Below are 20,961 nucleotides of genomic sequence, written 5' to 3'. Positions count from 1 at the left end.
AAAATATACATAAATGAGAGGTGATTACACATTATGTGCTCTATGTATTTTGCACACAGATCACTGTACTTTGCACAAAGGTGTATGTCCTGTGCCAACTGTGCAAAAGTACATACAGTACAGTTATCACAGTATATTATCATGTATTGTGATAGCAGTTTTTAAAAAATAATTTAAAAAATCAGCGTTACACACATCCAGTTTTAAAATTTTAACTCTCCAAGATCAATAGAAATCAAATAATATTAATGACAGTAATACAGTAGTCCATTTTGACCAAGTAAGATGTAAATGCAATACAATATTTTTTGAAGAAAAAAAAATGGATCGATGGATTTCAAAAGACCACTTCCGCTTGATTGACCGGGGGTCATCAACACTTCCTCAAAAAGCTTTGACGCAACTTCTGAGGAGTGCGAGGTGTTGCAAGACATAACCGTCTTTGAGTTGGCGGCTTCAGGCCTTTGCAAACCAAACAGAGTGACGTCACACTGGGTGTACAGCGAGATCCTGAATCAGTGCGTGGCAGACTGGGTCGGGCTGGGCCAGCAGCGAAGGAAGGTGGGAAAAGAAGAAAAACTTCTGGGTCGAATAGGAATGATGTGGGATTCCGCGGAGCTTCTGCGCTCCCTTTCATTGCGCTGCGCTTCCACTTCAGAGAGAAATAACTGAGCTGCTCGAGTTTCCACGGAGTGGGTTTTCGTTTGGAGAGCGTGGTGCCAAAATTGTCGCCCAGCAAGCTTGAATGTCAACACTATGGATCAGTCCGTCGCAATTCAAGAAACTTTAGAAAGGGAAGAAAACTGCATCATGGTATCCTTCCCGACTCACACGCATTGGTTCGTGGTTGACCAGCGAATCAAACTATAGATTACATGCTTCCAAAAAACCACGTTTGACTGGCGCGACAGCTTTTCTGTCTACTGAGCTCGAAATGGGGCCTGTTGCGTTGTGCCACTTGGCTGTCATCTTTCTGACTAAAGAGTAGCTTTACTTAGGCTTCTATCCAGGCATTGCAGTTGAGTGCACATGGGGTTTATTGGTGCTTTTGTTTTTAGATTAAAACTAGTCTAGTCAGCAGTTCCTTAAAATAGGTAACATGTACTCAATACTGTAGTGAGACACGTTGTCCACAAGGTGGCAGCTGTGTGCTTTGTCTTTGTTGTCAGTGCTGGTGATCCTATAATTTCACTGTCATTGTCTTAAAGTAAGATGTGCATAAATATATGTTTGCAAAACAAGGTGCAGAGAGTAGTTACTGTTACTGTCATTCCTCTTTTAATAATTTGGTAATGTATTATAAATAATAACATGAAGTGTTGCATGATACCATAAGGAGTTTGGGAAGAGATACTGAAGCCAAGTTAAGAAGAGAGTATGGCTTCATGCCAAGGAAGTGCCCTGCAGACACGATTTTTGCTTTAAGACTGCTGATAGAGAAGTACAGAGACGGTCAGGAGGAGTTGTGCTGAGTCTTTGTGGGTCTAGAAAAATCGTATGATAGGGTGCCAAGAGAGAAACTTTGGTGCTGTATGAGGAAGTCAGAAGTGGCAGAGAAGTATGTGAGGGTGATGCAGGACATGTATGAGGACAGCAAGACAGAAGTGAGGTGTGCGGTGGGAGTAACAGATGGGTTCAAAGCGGGGGTAAGATTGCATCATGGATCGCTCTCAGACCCTTCTTGTTTGCAGTGGAAATAGACAAGTTAACAGTTACTGCAGACGTTGTGATCTGCAGTAAGCGTAAGGAGCAGGTGGAGGTATGCTTTTGGGAAAAGAGGAATAAAAGTTAGAAGTGAGACCAAATATATTTGTGAGAATGAGAGAGGGCCAGGTCTAAGATGCAAGGTGTTGAGAGAGTGAGGTAGTTTAAATACCTAGGGTAAACCATCCAAAGTGACATGATTTTGAGACAGTGGCACTGATAAAAAAAAAAAGTCTGGAGACAGAGCTGAGAGCTGGAAAGATTTTTGTTGCGAACGACCAGGACAGGATTAGAAATGAGTATATCAGAGACACAGCTCAGTTTGACTGGTTTGGAGCAAAAGGGGAAAGGGTCTTGAAGATGGCGCTGCGAGGCTCCCTCCAGGTGAAGACCACAAGATTCATGGATGTTGTGAAGGAGGACATGCAGAGGGTTGGTGTGACAAAACAGGATGCTAGGAATAAGATGGTATGGAGGCAGATGATCTGCTGTGGCAACGCCTAAAGGAGAAGCAGGAGGAGAAGAACGTGAATTGTTGCATGTAAACGGGGAGAGGAAATTTGATCTATAAATATGTTTATTAGCCTTATTTATATGCTGACATATAGATGTACTGGTTTATTTTTTTGATATTACTCTGTGAAATTAAGAAATACTGTAAAAAGTGCAATAGTTACTTGTAGGGAATAGAAATCCAATTTAATGTCCCCACTGTAGTAGACTTTGCTGAAAGGTCATTTTTTTCTGGCAGATAAATATGATATTAAACATGAAGTGTAAACAACATCTTTCTCCTTAACTAAAACGTAATCATGCTGTCCAATGTGATGTCCTCTTTGATGATACTACAGAGAGCAGACTGCTGGGGCTCGTGGAGTCTGCAAACGAGCATGCGTAAGTTTTAGTGGCTTGGTGGGAGAAAAAATATCTCTGACATGAGTTCTTTGCAGTTTGTTTGAATTCAGTCTAAAAAGTGTTTTCGAAGAAGAGTGGGTGGCAGCAGTACAGCTTAACACTGTACACTACCGAGTTACACTAACCTGCCTGAAAAAGGTACCACTGTCATGCTCTGTAGGGATATTTTTTTAGTGTGCATGTGTTAGCTCTAGTTAGGCAGAGAACTAACTGAAATACAGACTTCATTAAACAAATCTTAAAATTACAATGTAATGTTTTTACAGAATCTTTATTTATACCCATCGAAGAATGGCAATTACTGCTGACGATGTATTGCTGGAGGCCATAATACCCATCTCTGTCGACTTTGCAGTTGTCACAGGTGAATAGTGTTTAAATATTTTTTTAGCTCATCTCAAATAAATATTCCCTTATGCTATTTCAACAGTGTACCTAATCAAAAATAATGTGACAGTAATTTCTCTGAAACATATTTCTCATACTGCAATCTTTTTAGTTTCCTCACCAGAGGAACTTGTGGTTGTGGGTGAGTGCGCTAGTTTCCATTACAGCCCAATTAGAAATAAGCTGCATAACTGGTGCACCACACGATAATGAACATCTTGTTTTCGCCCCCTGCATTCTTCTTCTGATTTTAGGTGCTGATACCAGAGTTAGAATAAGCTACAAGGATGAAGAGTTAGACCTCAAACTTCCTTTTGGCTCCAACTCGCGTCTCTTCCTCAGCGAAGTCAACAAGGCGTGGAGTGGTAGGTTAGCCCCTATATGATGTGTTTACATGACATCCAGCAAGAAACAAGAATAACCTTTGAAAGCTGTCGGTTCACTGGAATCAAGTATTAATTTGCAGTAGCACCAGCATCTTATTTGTTTAAGACAGGTCATTTGACTCTTAAGTGAAGAAGAGTGTGAAAAAGCACAAATATTTTGCTGTAGTAACCTATGTGAAACAATACCTATTGAGTTAATAACCTAGAGGTTATATTATGCTGGAAAACCACATAATATATCTAGTTGGAAAAAGACTCGTGGTTACTGCTGTTTTGGTGGTGACACTTCCCTGTGCGAGAATTGCTAGCAGGCAGAGAGGGAAGGGTGGAGTTTGGACAGTATACGCTGTTCTTACTTAATCTTTGTGCACATAGCTTTTAGCAATGGGACATGAAAATTAGACATGATAACAGTTAACAGGATAAGTTACTTCCTTTTTATTAGTTAATTTGCACCACAATTTTACAGCCTGCTTTCTGTTCATCTGAAAGTATCAGGCCGTTAAAGGTCAAAGATGGTGTGCTTTGTTATGGATGTGCCGCTTTTCCCACCGGTTCGCCGTTTTCATGGTGGAAGTCCCAAATGAACACAAGCAAAGACTGATGTGGGGTTTTTTGCGGTATTCCAAGTAGAGCCCCAAAGGCTTTTTAATTTGCTGTGGGAGACCAGTGATGGAAAGAACAAATGGCATGCCGGCTGTTGTTAAAAAGAAAAATTCTCACGGTGAGCCCATAGAGGTGAATTTAACCATGGAGGTTGACTTACAAGGTAATTTACTATGAAAACAAGACAAGGAATTTAAGGTGGTAGCTTTAAAATAAAGTTGCAAAATGCAACTTTTCTCATTCTTAACATTTTTTGTGTTGCCTTAAGCGCACACCAGTCTCTTGTCCAATTTCTCATTAAGGCAAGAATCATTTACAGTTCTTTTATCATTCTTTTCCTCCCTGCTTTTTTTCACAGATGTTTGCAGGACTCCCACACAGATACCCAAGTTTGACTGGATTACCAAGTACCACAAAGACACTAGAGGACGGGGAGTTGTCAAACAAGCCCTCGCACCCATCGGCACAACTCTCACTAAACTCAACCAGCACGGAAAAACAGGTTTTTCACCTTATTTTAATTTGTATGTGCCGTCTGCCAACATCTCCCTATGCAATAAAATGAACTGCACTAGAATTGGTCCACCAGCATCTGTGCAGTGGATGTCGGGACGTGTTCTCCATTTTGTCTCTTCGTGTGTGCAGTTTTTGCGTGTCAGTATTGCTTCATAAATTACATCCAATTTTGCAAATGCCACTTCCTCTGAATTCAACTGACTCCATCTGAACGTGAGTTGAAAGGAGTCGAAAGGACATTTTGATGTGACAAAGCATGAAAACCACAGGAATAACCTGTATTTTTAATTTGTCCCTTTTTCATTCAATGCACCACAGTAAACTAGAGAGCAGGAGCTCACAGGGCCAACAGGCCTAACAGAAAATGTAGTGCAGTTATTGTTAACTGCTATTAACAATGAAAGAAAAAAAAACATAACAAATTGAGAAGCCATGTGAGATATCTGAGTGTTTTTGAGCATTGCTTCTAAACAGAAAAGCTTCCCAACTTGTGTATGTTCCTCATGCTGTGTGATTTTAAGCAGATTTTAATCAATCATTATGCTTGTGCATTCTGTTCTACTGGCATGCTACTGCTGACAAGTATGCAAAACATGGAATGACCTTATACAAATCACACAGCATGTGATACCGTGTATAAAACTGCGTGCAACATCTTTTGTCAGTCAAGTGCCACACAAATACACTTACCTCCATAACAAATAAACAAAAATAATTTTTAAATATGTATCTGTCGTTATATATTTCATTTTCCTAATCTAATGCAATGTTGTTGAGTCTTCCGATTTCAATCTGCATAGTCGATTAGGTTTGTTTCGGTGTCTTATCTCTGCAGCGGTGGGAGTGTAAACTCCTCCCACTACTATAGCGTTTGGATTGAGACTGAGTGGACGTTGGTCTTCTGCACAGAATGCGTGGGAGCAATAAATGGAGATGTCTATGGAGATGAGAGACTTTGGTATGAAAAAAAACAACAACCTATTCCTGGTTTAATTTGTTGATTTTGAGGAGGTGAAAGAAACGCCGGGGTCCCTGCCATCCGGCTGGGATAAGCTTGCTTCCTAGTTAATGCTAGCGTGCAGTTCTAGTTCTTCTGTCAAGAAATGCTAACTTTAGCCTCATTAGCTTAAGTGCTTATCGATGAAACTGGGTAATTTTACATCCATGTAGCAATGTGTTCGATACATTGTTTTTTCGCAGCGAATCATAGAATCATAGGCGCTCGGTTAAAAAGAACAGCTAGCACTAGCACAGACTTCAGCACCGCGATATCATCGTCATTGTGTGGTTTTAAAAGAAGTGGAACACCTATTAGGAAAAATGTTGCAACAACACGTTTTAGTGACAAATTGTTGGGTCGTTCACCGAGAGGCTCTTTTTTTGTCTTGAATTTTGAGCCATTTGCACTTGTTGTCAGGGTATTTCCACGTTCACCCATTCACTCCCGACTTATCCTCTTAGCCGATTTAGCTTGTTAGCTTCAATCAGTTCCCTGTAAACTTTGTTCCTACCGGCTCTCTCTGTTATTATAGGTCTCCGTTTACTGTCTGCTTCGCCTTCAAAAAGAAAAGTCTGCATGTCATCCAGTTAAAATATATGACGCCCCAACCGTTTATTAAGCAGATGTAAATTTACAGTTAAGTATTAAAAGAAAAAAAATAATTCATATGAGCAATCTGACGTGTTTCTGCTTGTGAAGCAGTGTAATGATGAACTTTGGCCGGTTGTATTTTGTAGAGATACTCCTGCGTTAATACGGAAGAGAGCCCTGATAGAAGAGTTTGCCATTTATTCTACGAGTAGCTGCACACATATAGAGAGGCATCCTGTGACAAATGGAGTGAGCAAGGGGTCATACAGCTGGATTTCCGCTGTATGGGTAAAGATACTAAAGCCTGTGCAGGACGTACCATATAATGTTTTAAACGCATAGCCTCATACTGGTTGTACTGTTTTTAACTGTAAATTGTTTTTTCATCTAACAGATAAGCAGCTGTACTTTAAGCGAGAGAGAGAAAAACTTGTATGTCTTTAATAAGGTGCATGCAACAGTATAACACCACAAGGTTTTGCAGTCATTTCCTTGCTGATTTGAGAATGCAGAAATATGATAAGATCTCCAGTCAGTAGCATGTGTCCATTTAATGCCACAAGATTTGTTTCAAAAGTTGTCTGCACTGCAGCAGGTATTCAAAAGTTTGTAGTGAAGTAGAATGGACATACACATCCAGTGACTTTTATTTATTGATGCATTATGTGTGACACTGGGTAAGTGCTGTTTGACAGCTGCGTGTGGGTTGTGTGTGCAATAAGAGCGTCTTTTGTAGTGTTTCAAGAGCAATTTCACAGTTTGCTGGAAGTTCTGTCAGTCAAATAAAGGGATTTTCTTGTTGACTGAAACAACAGAGTTGCTGTTTTTTAATTAAAATGTCAGTGTTAGTGTAAGGATTTTTAAATAGGGCTTAAAATGGCTTGAACTCTTAGCATCTTTTTTTTTATGTTGACCTTTTCTTGGGGTTTGGTGCACATGTCACAACCTGTCTTATTGGTAATTAGAGTGACATTTCCTAAAACAGCGATGCAGAAAAAGTGACATCAACTGCCTGCTGAGGTGAAAGTAACAGCAGACTTTGATGCTGCAGTTGTTCTGCCAAAAGACATGTCTAATAAAAAAAGAAAATAATCTATAAAACCAGTTTTATTAGCACTTATTTTTGATTTACTTTATTAAAATTATTATCTTATTATTGTTTGTTTCACTGGTTTATGCCTTGTCTGCTTTGTTGTCTTACTTCTTTGACCTTGTGTTTTGCATAAATATGATTTCCTTTTTCTTTTTTTTTCATGTCTCAAATGCTGCACATAGAAAAGAGTTACACACATATTGTAAAAACAGTAAGAGACCAGTTGGTTTTAAGTTTGTCATTTTAAACATTTTTTGAGAAAATAAATTCACCGTTGTGTTTTTTTATGTAGATTGTATCTACTCTTTCGGGTCATTGCTTTGTACTGTCTAATGTAGCTTACTATAACTTTGTAGAATTTAATTTCCTGCTCAGAGAACCTGGCTTTCCCTTTCACTGGAGCCAGCTGTCTTGCCTGCCAAGCTTCAGGAGACAGGGGCATGCTGTCTAATACTTCGCACTCAGCCATTAAATCCAGCTACTTGGAATGCAGAAACCGTATCCATCTGCAGGAGGAGGCCTCAGTCGATTGCCCCCAACAACTAAGCTCTGACTTGGCATTTTTATGATTTACTTATATTTATTCACATTTAGATTAATTTTATTCTTACATTTTGGTTGTTTAAAGGCTGAAATATGAGTTTATTAATATATTAATAAAATATCTTAACTGGCTAAATGAAAATAGTACTTTGTTTGTGGTTCACTGTGCAGGCAGTTATGATTGCATAACTGTCCTGCAATCATGTAATTAACCATTCTGTTTTATCTGTCTTGCTTTTCCTGAACAGAGAAATCATCAGACAAAAAAGTAACTTCAGAAAAGGAGAAAGGTTCCAACGGTGGCACACAGAAGTCCAGAGCGTCTGCCAACCAAGATAGGTGAGGAGGCCTTGAGAATCTTTTCATAATTTTTCAAGGGTGGGGAAGTCTTGCATTATACCCACACTAATACAGTTATATTTGAATACAAAGACGGTGTCTGTTTTCGGCCCTGCTTTGCTTTGAGCTAATGTCTATTCCCTATGATGGAGTTAAGTTTCAGGATGTTCCTGGAAGACTGTATGATATGGGCATATTACATTTTCTCCTCTCAACTTAGCTCATCCCATATTGACAACCTGGAAATAGAGATTGTTGTTTTTGTTGTGTTGAACTGCTGTACATTAAGACTGTAGCTCTCCAGTAAGTATGGCTTAATGCATTTAGGCTAAAGACTATGCTGACTGTTAATACACAGCTGGAGATGAGCATTTCTAGCATCTCCCTAATTGTTAAAACTTCCCCCCCCTCCACCACCCCCTACCGCAAAAAAAAAAAGAAAAGAAAGAACGAAAACAACCCTCTGTGACTCAGTTTTTCCATCTCAAATCACACACGTTATTTCTTCTCTGGTGTGCAGCCTGGGCATCTCCACTCGAGAGGACCGGGATGACCTGGTGCGATCCTCCAGCCACACCCCATCAAACAAAGCTCACATACTAGCCATGCCGCAGTTTGGCCTGCGCGACAACCTTATCAAGTGTGAGCTGCTGAAAAAAGAGGAACTGTACACTTTCTTGGAAAATCACAGGTATGTTGCTGTTTATTGTTTTTTGTGCCAGTTTGGCCCTGATTAAAAGTGTGTTTGGCTCATTGATAGAGGCACATAGATGTTGGTGATCTTAAAACTCCTGAATATTGCATAAGTATCATCAATGTTTTAAAAAAAGGTAGCAAAAAATGCTTCCATGATGATGATGATGATGATAAGGCCTTGGTATTCTGGGTGGGGAAGTCCAATCTAAAAAGAAGTGATGTGATCTTTTCCTGTTTGTTCTTCTTAGCATAGAGCAGTAAAAAAAAGTCACTTTAAGCCTGACAACATGTACATTATAGTAATACACTGTAAGCTTTAAAAGTTAAAAAAAAAACACTCCCAAGTTTCAAACTTAGGTGAGTGCAGATATTTTTAAACAAGAGTTGTATTTCACTGTACTCTGGTGTTCAGTTTGAAAATCGAAAACAGGTTGTAAAATCTGTGGAAAAGCTGGTTTATGCATGAAGACTCTGTGCCCACAGTGTAACTGTTAACACAGTTTGGATGATGTTATGTAAAAAGCATGAGTCAACATCTGTGGGTTCCTCTTGCTGCGTGCTAAATTAAGCCGCACTGTCTCAGACGTTCTGAACACTCTGAAAATAGCTGTAACCATAATGGAAGGAATCTTGAATATGATAAACATGAGTGAGTTAGATCCAAAAGGGAAATGTTTGTTTCCCATACATACATGTAAAAGGGTATGCTAAATATGTAATGTTGGACATGTTTAAAAAGCCGTATATGATTAACAAGACGTAAGCTAGAGTTGTGCCTTTAGTCAAAAACGGCAGACATTTAGTATCGTGCTTGCACACATGCATTTGTCTGCTTTTGTCTCATTTTATACTGTATAGTTGGGACACGCTGGGGGGAAAAATCCATGCTGATATGAATATTATGAATAAAAGCTTTAGAAAAGCAGCAGTCCCAAGCTCCCTTTGTGTAAATATAGTTTCAGCTTTTCTCTGGTTAGCTGAGGCTCGGGCTGTGAAAGCAGAAAGTGTTTTAAGGTTCAGTGGCAGTCAGCACAAAATAAAAAGCCCCATGCTGCTCCTGTGAAAGAGCATTTGGAAAACAGTAGCCGCCTGAAGGTCAGAGACGTGGCACATTGAATGGAAGGAAGTTGCCTTTTTTTGAGCTGGACCTGTAGGATAAACCTCAGTGGGGATGTAAATGGCAAGGGCTCGACCCTCTCACGATTTCTCACGGCATGTTGCCTTCAGTATTCCGTTTAAGTTGCAGTGAGGCTGCTCAGTGATCACAAGACATTTATGTGTTTGTCTTTGTACATTTTATGCAATAATATTGATTATTTAAATACAGGAAATGAGGATTTGTCTTTTGCATTTTTTTAAATTCTTTCTGTTTCAACACTGTGTTTTGATTTCAGTGCATTTTCTTTGTTTTCAATTTCGTTTTTCCCTACAGCACTGCCCTCCACATTGGCCAGTAGCTTAGCAAGTGATGGCCAGGAGTCAGAAAGTGGTGCAGCTCTATTTATGTTAATGGTTTTGTTTATGTGCATATTCTTTATAAAGTATTTACGGTTGTTTTTTAAGATTAAAAACTAGGTCATTGATTAGTTTGTGTTCTTTTTTTAAGATAGTGTTACTATCTGCTAACACCTTTGACAAAGACCAACTGATAAATCTGCAGTTACCAGCCTGTAGCTATAAAATAAAGCAAAGCCATGACACTAAGTCCCCTTTTCCATGAGTACATTGGTACTTACTCTGATTGACTCGCGGCATTTTTCAGGGTTTTCCATTAGGTCACAGTAGCAAGTACTAAAATGGGACCTGCTCGGCCGGGGCTCCAAGCAATCCGAGCAGGTACTAAAATGGGACTTCGTCAGACTGCTTGCCACTGATTAGCTGATCAGTGTCATCATTTGATGAGTTATGAGAGCATCTCGTTCACAAACATCCAAACCGCCATTTAAAAAAGAAGAAAAAGAAAGAAATTGCTACAAAAACAACACTGTGGTTTCCGAGTCTGACGAAAAGCCACAGACTGAGCAGCAGGTATATTCTTGCCGTTTGTGCCACATACCAATTACATCAAGGGACGCTCGGACGCGTTGTTGTAACAACAGCCGAGCACATTAGGTTGGACTCGATTGTAGTGGAAAACCAGTTGATTCGAGTCTAGTCTTGGCAAGTTGCGCCGAGTAGGTCCTAATGGAAAAGGAGCTTAATTGGAGATATCTGTACATGTTGTGATGAAAACAAACAAAGAAACTTGTTTGTTGTTGTTGTTTTTTGTTTTTTTGTTTGTTTTTTCCCCAAATCCCCCAACATAATTTCTTTGTCCACATGATTGCAGTCTTCTTGCATCAATGATGCGGTCAAACAGAAACATACTATTATTTAGCCGCACTTATCTACTTAACTGGCTAATATGGCATTGCAGCTCCACAGCCGCACCCATTAGTCATCTGTATATGTTGTGTTACAAATTGTTGTAACACACTATTTTAACAGTGCTGATTATTTCACAACCATCTAGTTTCCACAAAAGTAGAAACTAGATGGTGACACTACTTTCTGCCTGTTTGCCGTCATTCAGAAAGTTGCTGACCATTGGTTATCCAAGCTCATGACACCTGCCCACCCAGGATACTGCGTGTCCGGACAGAAACTAAAGCAAACTAGAAAACTTGACAAAGGAGTTTGAGAGAAATCCTGATCAGTGACAAAAAGGTTGAGGATTGGTGGAGGATTACATGTAGGACTCTTCCAGTATTTGTTGGTTTACCTTTGAAAGCAATTGCTTTCGTTTCAGTTTTTTTTTTCTCCTATTCATTTTAATAAATGTTACTTCTGCAAAAGTGCAGTTGTGCTCTTAAACATACAAAAAAAAAAGAATTAAAATATCTAGAAATGAGTCACTGCTACAATGAAGCAGCAGGGCATAAGCTTGATATAGACTGATATTATTGTTTCACCATTTTAGCCTCCTAAAGTGGAAACCACTGAAGGGGGGAGGGGCAAAGGAGGAGCCCATCAAAGCTATAAATTTATTCCTTCGTTTTGTGCTCACTTTTCATCATCTTTTGTTTCAGCTTTTTTCTTGGCACATACAATGTGAACGGACAGGCACCAAAGGAAAGCCTCCGTCCTTGGCTGAGTTGCACTCCCGAGCCCCCTGACATGTACTGTGTGGGGTAAGTCATATTCTGCTGCTGAAGAATAGCTGTGCACTGCTCCACTTAATCCTATTACAAAGACAGACATTTACTCCTCAAACCTCTGACAGATGCATGCAGCCGTTGAGCCAGTTTTAAGTGCTGAAGACGCCTGCCCACTGATTTTTGCACTGTGTATCCACTAATCCGGCCTGTTTCAGTTTACCGCTTTGGTGTTAAGGAGCCAAAAAGTTTAGTCAGTACCATAGCACTTCTGGATGAAGTGGAAATCAAACCCTTAAAGTTTCACTATTTGCCCTTTTTTGCAGTTTTCAGGAGCTTGACCTCAGCAAAGAGGCTTTCTTCTTCAATGACACCCCCAAGGAACAGGAGTGGACAAAAGCTGTGTCTGAGGCATTGCATCCAGATGCCAAGTATGCCTTAGTAAGGATTTTTTTTTCTCCCTCACATCTTGCAGTTCATCGCTATTAGTTGATATTTGAGAAGACTTGCGAATGTCACGATTCACACCACTGATCTTCATTTTAGAGGGCATGTTTGGTTTTCTTCTACATGGGCAACAGTCACACTTTAAAATAGATTCCTGAAACTGATACAATGCATGCGTTAGAGTTTCAAGAACTTCTAGCACCTTCTTTCTGTGGTAATAATAATTATCATACAATCTTATTACATCGATTATTACTCACTTTATTTCTAATAGGAGTTATTATATCCCTGTTGCTTTCATAAGCTTAGTCAGACCTTAGGTTTTAGGTTACTTTTTTGATCTGCCTTTCTTGTCTTTTGTCTTCACTTTTGTGTTCTTCCTCATTCTCAGAGTACTGACCAGCACATTAGCTTCCTCTTTTTATAGCTCTGGTTGTTTTTTTTGTTTTTTTATTCAAGTCGCCTTAAACGCTACATGATATATGCCAGGTCACCATCCTGTCAGTTTGTTGGATTTTTTTTTCTGCATCCACTGCGAGTTCTCAGACTAAAGCACACTTAGCTGCTCTGTTTCTGACACTTTAACTCTTACGTAAGTTAAAGCTATTATGAAGTACTTTGCGCTCCTCATACACAACTGTGTCTTATTCTGAGATGTGATTCTCCGCTTCCGTTTTACTCTTCCTAGTAGTTGACGCTGACAAAGTGCTGATATAAGCAACAGAAACTGCACTAAAGCATCTCTGATCATGTCTTGTGGCTACACCATCTCTTGAGTTCCAGTGCAACATCAAAAATGTTTTCATTTAACCGCAAGAAATCATTTGTATACTGTTGGTCTGTTTCTGCAGGTGAAGTTGGCGCGCCTGGTGGGCATTATGTTGATCTTCTTTGTGAAGAAGGAGCATGCAGAATTCATCTCAGATGTGGAGGCTGAGAGTGTAGGCACTGGCATCATGGGGAGGATGGTGAGGACAGTATTTCAAACCCTGTTGATGTCTGTGGTGTCTGACCACAGACATCAACTGGTTGCGTGACGGTTAACACTGTTGCCTCAGAGTAAGTTAGTTGCTTTGTTCAAATCCAGCATCTGGCCAGGACCTTTCTGTGTGGTGTATGCATGTGCTCCCCATGCATGTGTGGGTTCTCTCCAGGGTACTCACACAGTCAAAAGCAATGCATTTAGTCAGGGTTAGGTTAATTGATGATTCTATATTACCTATGGGTTTATAATCAGGGGGGCACATAAGTGGTCCGCAGGTGCGCATTCGCTGTCAAAATAAAAGACGCAAACCAGATAAGAAGTTGCAACGCGCGCTTGCGTACATATAAAAGGCACTGTTATTGTCCGCTAGATTGGGATTTTCACGGCATATTCTGCACCACCTCTCTGTGCGTTCATCATTTGTTTGAAGCCAGCTCACCTCCTGCAACCACTTCTCCGAGAATACGCGCTTCTTTTGCGGTTCGGACTCCTTCTGACATTTCTTTGGAGGTGGAGGAACACCAGAGTAATTGCTGAAAGGAGCTTGCTTCTTCGACATCTTTAAGAGTTCTAAACAAATGTCCTCCTCCAGAAAATCTTATGTACGCAAATGCGCGTTGCAACTTCTTATCTGGTGCGCGTCTTTTATTTTGACAGCAAATACGCACCTGCGGACCACTTATGTGCACCACTGTTTATAATGGACCTGTCCAGGGTGTACCCCACCTCTTACCTCATGGTAGCAGTAATAGGCTCCAGCCCCATCATGACCCTGAATCTGAGAAATGATTGGATGGAATTGGAAATAATTTTTTAGAAATAAACCATATAGAGTCAGGAGCTTTAGGTCAGGGGTTCTCAACATTTTGTGGGCTAAGGACCTGGCACAGGGAAAACATTCTTTAAGGATCCCAAAAAATCCTATATTTTGTTGGGTTGAGCTTACTGTCAGGTGACCATGTAGGCTTATCAGCCAAGCTATGCAAGCAGCAGGAAAAATTCATTTTACCCTAATATTATTGAGGGATTTCCCCCACTCAGATCAGTTGACATATTCCACAATTATATTAGCATTTATATTCAGCTAGAAATGATGTAGGAACTAGTACAGGCTGGTTTTACTGCATAAATTGCCAAATATTCTGCAGTGCTTGGGTGTTGGCTTATTGCTATTGGCTTATGTCAATAGCATTGTTTTAGTTCCACATAAAAATGATTGTCCTCATAATATACATATAAACAGAAAGTGTTGAGTATTAGCATTTACATGAAAATTGAAACGATGAAAGAAAACAAAAATTGGGCTTATGCTATGATGGTGTCTGTCAACTGCCATACAATATTTTTTTTTTTTTTTTTTTTTTTTTTTTTAATTTTAACTGCCTCATGTATTGCCATTTTGGTAAATGGCAATACATGAGGCAGTTTTTAAGCACAAACAATCTCCTGTGATGATAAAAAGGCATCTCTACTTCCTGTGAACTATTCACTTCAGTGCTTATTCATCCATGAAGCTCTTCCTACAGTAGCTTCAACTTTGTTTCTCATACACTGGTGCAGGAAAGGTTATTCTTGACTCATGCGACCGTGCTTACTTAGCAGTCCCTGCAGAGTAGAGCAGATGGCTGGCTAGGGACCAGTGGGAGGGGGGTAGAGCTATGTAAGGTCACTCCATCCTTTCCTGCAGTAATGGGACACTAGTTTATGAATTGCAGAAAGAACTATCCAAAATATGCCAAGCATGAAATTGTTTGCATAATATTGCCTTATTGTGTAGCAGATGAGTAAAATCATAGTAAATAAAAACATGTAGTTATTTTATTTTAGTGTTTGCAGAGGCGTTTCAGTGTTTTCTGTCCATTCTAATCAATTACTGATTCACAGGGAAACAAGGGAGCTGTGGCAATCCGTTTTCGCTTCCACAACTCTGATATCTGCGTGGTCAATTCCCACCTTGCTGCTCATGTTGAGGAATATGAGAGACGTAATCAGGACTATAAGGATATTTGCAGTCGTCTCCAGTTTCGCCAACCTGACCTCACCCAGGCGCCACTCACTATCATGAAGCACGAGTAAGTAGCCGTCATTTTAAAATTTACATTGTGAATCAAATTTAAAGATTTCTCTTGGAATGTTTACATAGTTATTGTGTCACTAATCCGAATCCAGAGTTTGGCGACCTAACTTCAGAATGTGTCATGCGGTCCTTTAAACCTAAAACATATTTGCTGACACTGTTCATACAAATCAAGTTTCTCGTATTTAAGACTATTTGATTTGAATTTGTGTTCTGTTTCTGAATTAGTGTTATTTTATGGATCGGGGACCTCAACTACAGAATTAGTGAGCTTGACGTTGACAACGTGAAGGGTCTCATCAGCAAGAAGGACTTTGAAACTCTACACAGTTTCGATCAGGTAATATTAATTATGGTTTCCTGGTGTGTTTTGTATTCAAACGTGTTTGTGAGCAGTGATGTTTACCCATTGCGTGTGGTCATCAGCTCAAGAGGCAGATCGACGAGGAGGCTGTGTTTGTGGGATTTGAGGAGGGGGAGATTGATTTCCAGCCCACCTACAAATATGACACTGGCTCTGACAGTTGGGATACAAGGTAATCTCACACGGAGGCATTGTAAGTCATTCCATGTCAATGTTCGTAGCTAAAGGTAAACTGATAACAGAAAGAAGTAGCAGACATACTATCATTGTAGTTCGAACACTATAGCTGCTTGTGTTATCATCACATTTTTTGTGACACACCAGTGATTCAGATCAGCCCACATTTCTTTTCCTTCTCTGTTGAGACATTTCTGTCTCATCAATTGTTAAATGGTTGGAGCTTCCTACTCTGCAAACAATTATCCCTCTATTCAGAGCTGCTTAACTCTGGTTTTTGTCTATAGTATTTACTGAAGGATAGCCTCAAGAGAATACCATAGTAGCATTATAATAGAAATGTCAGGGTTGGGGTTGATGACTGCAGTATTGCAAAGACAATGCAGAGTGATTTTTGACCGTTAAGACTGTTAAGAAAGCTCTGCTGTGTTTAAAGTTTTTTTCCGTTTTGTTTTAAAATGTTTGTTGAATACACTCACAGCTACTTTATTAGGTAGTGTCATGCATTAATTGTTTCAACAAGGTGATGAAAAATTCCTCACAGATTTTTATGCATTGACATGATAGCCTCACATAACTGCTGCAGATTTGTAGGCTGCACATCAGTGATGCAAATTAGTTCCACCACATCGCAAGGGTGCTTTATTGGATTGAGATCTGGTGACTGTAGAGGCCATTTGAATGCAGTGACATACTGTTATTCCTTGTTACACACTATTCTGCTGGAAGCAGCCATAGGAGGATAGGTAGACTGTGGTCATAAAGGGATGGACAGTGTTAATAATTATACTCAGGTAGGTTGTGAGGTTTAAACTATGCTCCCTTCTGGAATATTCCAAATAAATCTTCTGGCACCAGTGACCATGCTATGTTCTGACCTTTTTCCCATACTCTGATGCGTGTTATAAGCTTGTAAATGCCTAAATGTATTGAGCTGCTGTAATTGGCTGAATGGATATTTTCGTTAACAAGCAGTTGAATATGTATACCTAATAAAGTGACCAGCGAGTGTCTGTACAAGAGCTACATTGCCTAAGAATTGACTTGGGCAATGTAAGGAAAAAAACTACAACATCTCATTTGCATCAGTGTCCTTTATAAATTGGTTTAGCCATCCGATGTGGCCCTGAACTGTGAGCTTTGTTGTGTAATATTCAGTACTCTTGCAACACCTCACAAGAGAATCTCCCTGCAGGGATTGTGTCATTAATTTTGATAATGGATAAATGGAGTCAGAGATAATTCCTGCCTTCATTGTTTTATTGCTTTGTAATAAAATAGACACTTGGGAACTAATGTTTGCCATTTATTTTGAACTTAGTGAAAAATGTCGTGTCCCTGCGTGGTGCGATCGTATCCTGTGGAGAGGAAAGAACATAAAGCAACAGCATTACCAGAGTCACATGACTCTGAAGACCAGTGACCACAAACCTGTCAGCTCCCTGCTCATCATTGAGGTAAATGATTTAGCTGAAGAGCTTTTATTTATTTATTTATTTATTTATTCTGTGGCTTTTTTTAAGTATACATTATTTCTTTGCTTTTACTTAATCCTGTTTTTCTTCATCCTACAGATCAAGAGGATAAATAGTGAGGATTATAAGAAGACCTTTGAAGAAATTGTTCGTGATATTGACAAAATGGAGAATGAGTGCATTCCATCTGTAACCTTGTCCAAGCGAGAGGTAAAGTTTCACCTTACGATTCTCCCTGGCATTAAATTAAAATACGTAATAATAAAAATAATGAAAGAGTGCAATATGCAGACATTCAAAGGATACAATAGCTTCACATGATCTGAAGGAAAAAAACTTTTTTTGTTTATCTTGCCTCATAAATCTGCTTTTTTTTCCCTTTTCTTTTGTCTCAGTTCCACTTCAAGGACGTGAAGTTCATGCAGCACCAGGCAGAGACGTTGAGCCTTTTGAATGACGGGCAGGTCCCATGTCAGTTTGAGTTTATTCCAAAGCCGAATGAGTTCACATACAGCAAGCTCTGGCTCACAGCCAACCCCCCCAAAGGCTTTATTGCTCAGGGTGAGTGACATATCATCGTTGTGTAAAACCAACAAATTTAATTTTAATAAAACATTAATCCATTAGCCTGGTCATATAGAAAGAGACTGACTTGGATTTAAGTGGCAGACTCCTTTGAACTGACAGATTATGCTTATTATAGTGTCTTTGAAATCCTCAAAGAGTACTACGTCATAATTGCTTGTTATGACCACAGTATAACAACTGACTGGAGCAGCCTTCTCTTTAATTTGCGCTTCCCTCTAAATATCTAGGTGGTTCTGTGGATATTGACCTTGAGGTTTTCGTAAATCGCACAACAGCACCTGAGCTTAACTCTGGCAAGCAGGAGATTGAAGACATCCTGGTGCTCCATCTAGAGCGGGGCAAGGACTATTTTATCTCTGTGACAGGAAACTACCTGCCAAGCTGTTATGGCACTTCTATCCATGCACTATGTCAGCTGAGGGAGCCCATTCAAGACATTCCACGAGAGACCCTCCTTCAACTGGTTAGTCCTCACTTGAAATACCTCTATTAATAATAATAATGGATTGGATATAGCGCTTTTCAAGGCACCCAAAGCGCTTTACAAGGCCACTATTCATTCACTCTCACACTGGTGGAGGCAAGCTACCCTGTGGCTGACTGACAGAAGCGAGGCTGCCATATCGCGCCATCAGCCCCTCTGGCCAACACCAGTAGGCGGTAGGGTAAAGTGTCTTGCCCAAGGACACAACGACCAGGATCAAACCGGCGACCTTCCGGTTACAGATACACTTCCCAACCCCCTGAGCCACGGTCGCCCCACAATTGTATTCATTGTTGCCTCAGAGGCTTCATTATAGTAGTTTTGAGGATTGGAGACTAATTAAGCTTTAACTAAACTGCCTTTCATTCTGTTTTTTCTTTCCCAATATCAGGCAGAGTTGCCTATAAAGGAGAACGCAGCAAACACTGAAAAGCCTCTTGACATTCCTAAAGAACTTTGGATGATGGTGGATCACTTATTCCGCAATGCAGTCAAACAGGTCAGAAAATTGATAGTGTTGTAATAAAATCAAACAATACTATGCTCCTACTTTGTTTTATAGTGTCCACTTCATGTGAATTGCACTACACTTGGCTTCCTGCCAGCCTTTTGTGATTAAGGATAAATAGACTGAATGAAGATCCTTGCAATGAATTTATTCTGCTGCATTAGCCACTGTGCTTCAAATAATTTCTTTAGCTGAAGGGAATCTGTGGTGTATAATGAGAGAACGAGTCTGAATGTATTGTCCTCTATTTGCAGGAAGACATATTTCAGCAACCTGGACTCCGGATTGAATTTGCTGAAATAAGGGATTGCCTTGACACAGGGATGCCAGAGTCCCTCCGTATCCTTTCACAATTATAATAAAATTAGCAGAAAGATATTGTTTGTCCTTATAGAATATTTGAAGAGCACAGTCAGTACATATGTTTTATTTTATCTTAAGAGCATTAAATCTATATTGGATGGGTTTTAGCAGCCCTGTAATACTCAGTGTTCAGGATTTAAATGCAATTAAATTGGGTCTGAAAGTTGGGACCTTAGATGACCATAGCTTATTACAGAAACTAATAAGCTAATAAGCTTGATTTTTCGAATACTCTGTATTGCTGTTTAATCCATGTAATTGCAAACATGTTGTTTTGAATGACTCTTAGAATGTGATACTGTTTGTTTTGGGAGGGGGGGTTGAGTATAATTTATGTTGTACTTTTATGTGATATGGAATTTTTTTTTCTTAAAATTTGCTACCTTGACCCTGCTACTCTTGACCTGCAGCGGGTAGTAATCACTCAGTAGCAGAGGCTTTGCTTCTGTTCCTAGATGCCCTCCCAGAGCCTGTGGTTCCCTACTCATTTTACCAGCGCTGCCTTGAATGCTGCACCAGTGCCAGCCAGTGTGAGCAAGTAAGGAAAAAAAAGAACGGAGTTAGTCACCCATTTCTACTAATCCTACATTAAATTGTAAAAGTTAAAAGTATTGTATTTTTTGTCTAGGTTATTTCCACGCTACCTCAGTGCCATAAAAACGTGTTCAACTATTTAGCTGCCTTTCTCCGTGAGCTTTTGAAGAATTCTGCTATCAATCGATTAGATGTCAGCATCCTGGGTAAGAAAATGAAGCAAGCGGTTCCTTTGGTTTATAAATGTGTTATTACTACTTTGTGCTTTAGGCAACATTTTACTTTTTGACCTTTTTATTGCTCGGTGTAAAGCTGGGGACTTGTGTAAAGATGTCCTTTGTGGTAATCTGTTCCACCAAATAAAGGTTGATTGTGAACTAAAGTATAGCAGGAAAATGAACTTCAGTTAAAAGAAATGTATCTATTTAAAACATTTTGTGTAATTTTCTGTGTTACATTCCTTGAAATGTCAAAATTATTACAGACACTATGTTTTTATGAATGATTTCTCTATACTGTGTAATATGAACAATATATTTTCTTTATGTGTAGCCACCATTTTTGCCTCCTTGCTTCTGAAGTCACCTGCAAAGCAGGATCTTGCTGAGAAGAGGAAGACTCAGGAGTTCTTTCAGCACTTCCTGAACCAAAGCTCCTCCTAGATGGAGGGCTTGTCCCCCTTGCTGAAGCTGAACACTAAAAACTGTAAACGTCCAGTATTTGAAATAACTGTAATGATTTGATATCCTCTTTGTATAACTATGTAGAGTTATTATTGTCAGTGATGTTTCTTATTTCTAATCACTTTATTTCAAAACCAAGTTTGTGATCAGTTGATGCAGAATTTATTGTATATCATTGAGCATATGTAGAAGCCTAACAAATTTTAATGTATGTATATTTTATTTAAAAAGAACAATTTGTATTTTCATGTCTCTGATCTAAAAAGTGTATTGTTTTTTTATATATAAAATGTCTGGAAACACGTTGTGTGTTGCTAGTAATTTTTTTTTTTTTTAATCAAAATTGTATTATTTGCTAAAATAAAT

At 39.4% G+C, this 20,961-nt stretch overlaps 1 protein-coding gene across 2 annotated transcripts; it reads left to right on the top strand.

The window, feature by feature from the left end:
• Window positions 1–429: 429 nt before the first annotated feature.
• On the top strand, window positions 430–20,898 carry inpp5b (inositol polyphosphate-5-phosphatase B). Of its 2 annotated transcripts, XM_087848322.1 has the most exons (23): window positions 430–814; window positions 2,520–2,598; window positions 2,886–2,983; window positions 3,119–3,148; window positions 3,261–3,371; window positions 4,357–4,500; window positions 7,990–8,080; window positions 8,601–8,771; window positions 11,845–11,946; window positions 12,237–12,351; window positions 13,209–13,325; window positions 15,227–15,414; window positions 15,648–15,759; window positions 15,846–15,955; window positions 17,282–17,417; window positions 17,535–17,645; window positions 17,831–17,996; window positions 18,251–18,486; window positions 18,899–19,006; window positions 19,270–19,354; window positions 19,789–19,916; window positions 20,007–20,118; window positions 20,465–20,898. In XM_087848322.1, exons 1-23 carry the CDS (start codon window positions 757–759, stop codon window positions 20,572–20,574), a joined length of 2,718 nt encoding a protein of 905 aa, XP_087704448.1. In that variant the 5' UTR covers window positions 430–756; the 3' UTR covers window positions 20,575–20,898. The 2 variants fall into 2 exon arrangements, with proteins under 2 accessions (XP_087704448.1, XP_035764060.1); XM_035908167.2 differs by lacking the exons at window positions 430–814; window positions 2,520–2,598; window positions 2,886–2,983; ... (1 more) ...; window positions 3,261–3,371; window positions 4,357–4,500 and adding an exon at window positions 5,325–5,472.
• The last annotated feature ends 63 nt before the right edge of the window (window positions 20,899–20,961 follow it).

This window comes from Neolamprologus brichardi, chromosome 11 (genome assembly GCF_056152115.1).
Source record: "Neolamprologus brichardi isolate AB-2024 chromosome 11, ASM5615211v1, whole genome shotgun sequence".
NCBI lineage: Eukaryota > Metazoa > Chordata > Actinopteri > Cichliformes > Cichlidae > Neolamprologus > Neolamprologus brichardi.
This window is presented reverse-complemented; position numbering and strand designations above follow the sequence as displayed.

What these genes read in the sequence shown, in the direction of transcription:
- inpp5b (XM_087848322.1), top strand. Translation starts at nt 757, where the DNA reads ATGGATCAGTCCGTCGCAATTCAAGAAACTTTAGAAAGGGAAGAAAAC. An exon ending in CGACTTTGCAGTTGTCACAG is followed by an intron (nt 2,984 to 3,118) that starts GTGAATAGTGTT and finishes CAATCTTTTTAG; the next exon opens with TTTCCTCACCAGAGGAACTT. An exon ending in TCCGCAATGCAGTCAAACAG is followed by an intron (nt 19,007 to 19,269) that starts GTCAGAAAATTG and finishes CTCTATTTGCAG; the next exon opens with GAAGACATATTTCAGCAACC.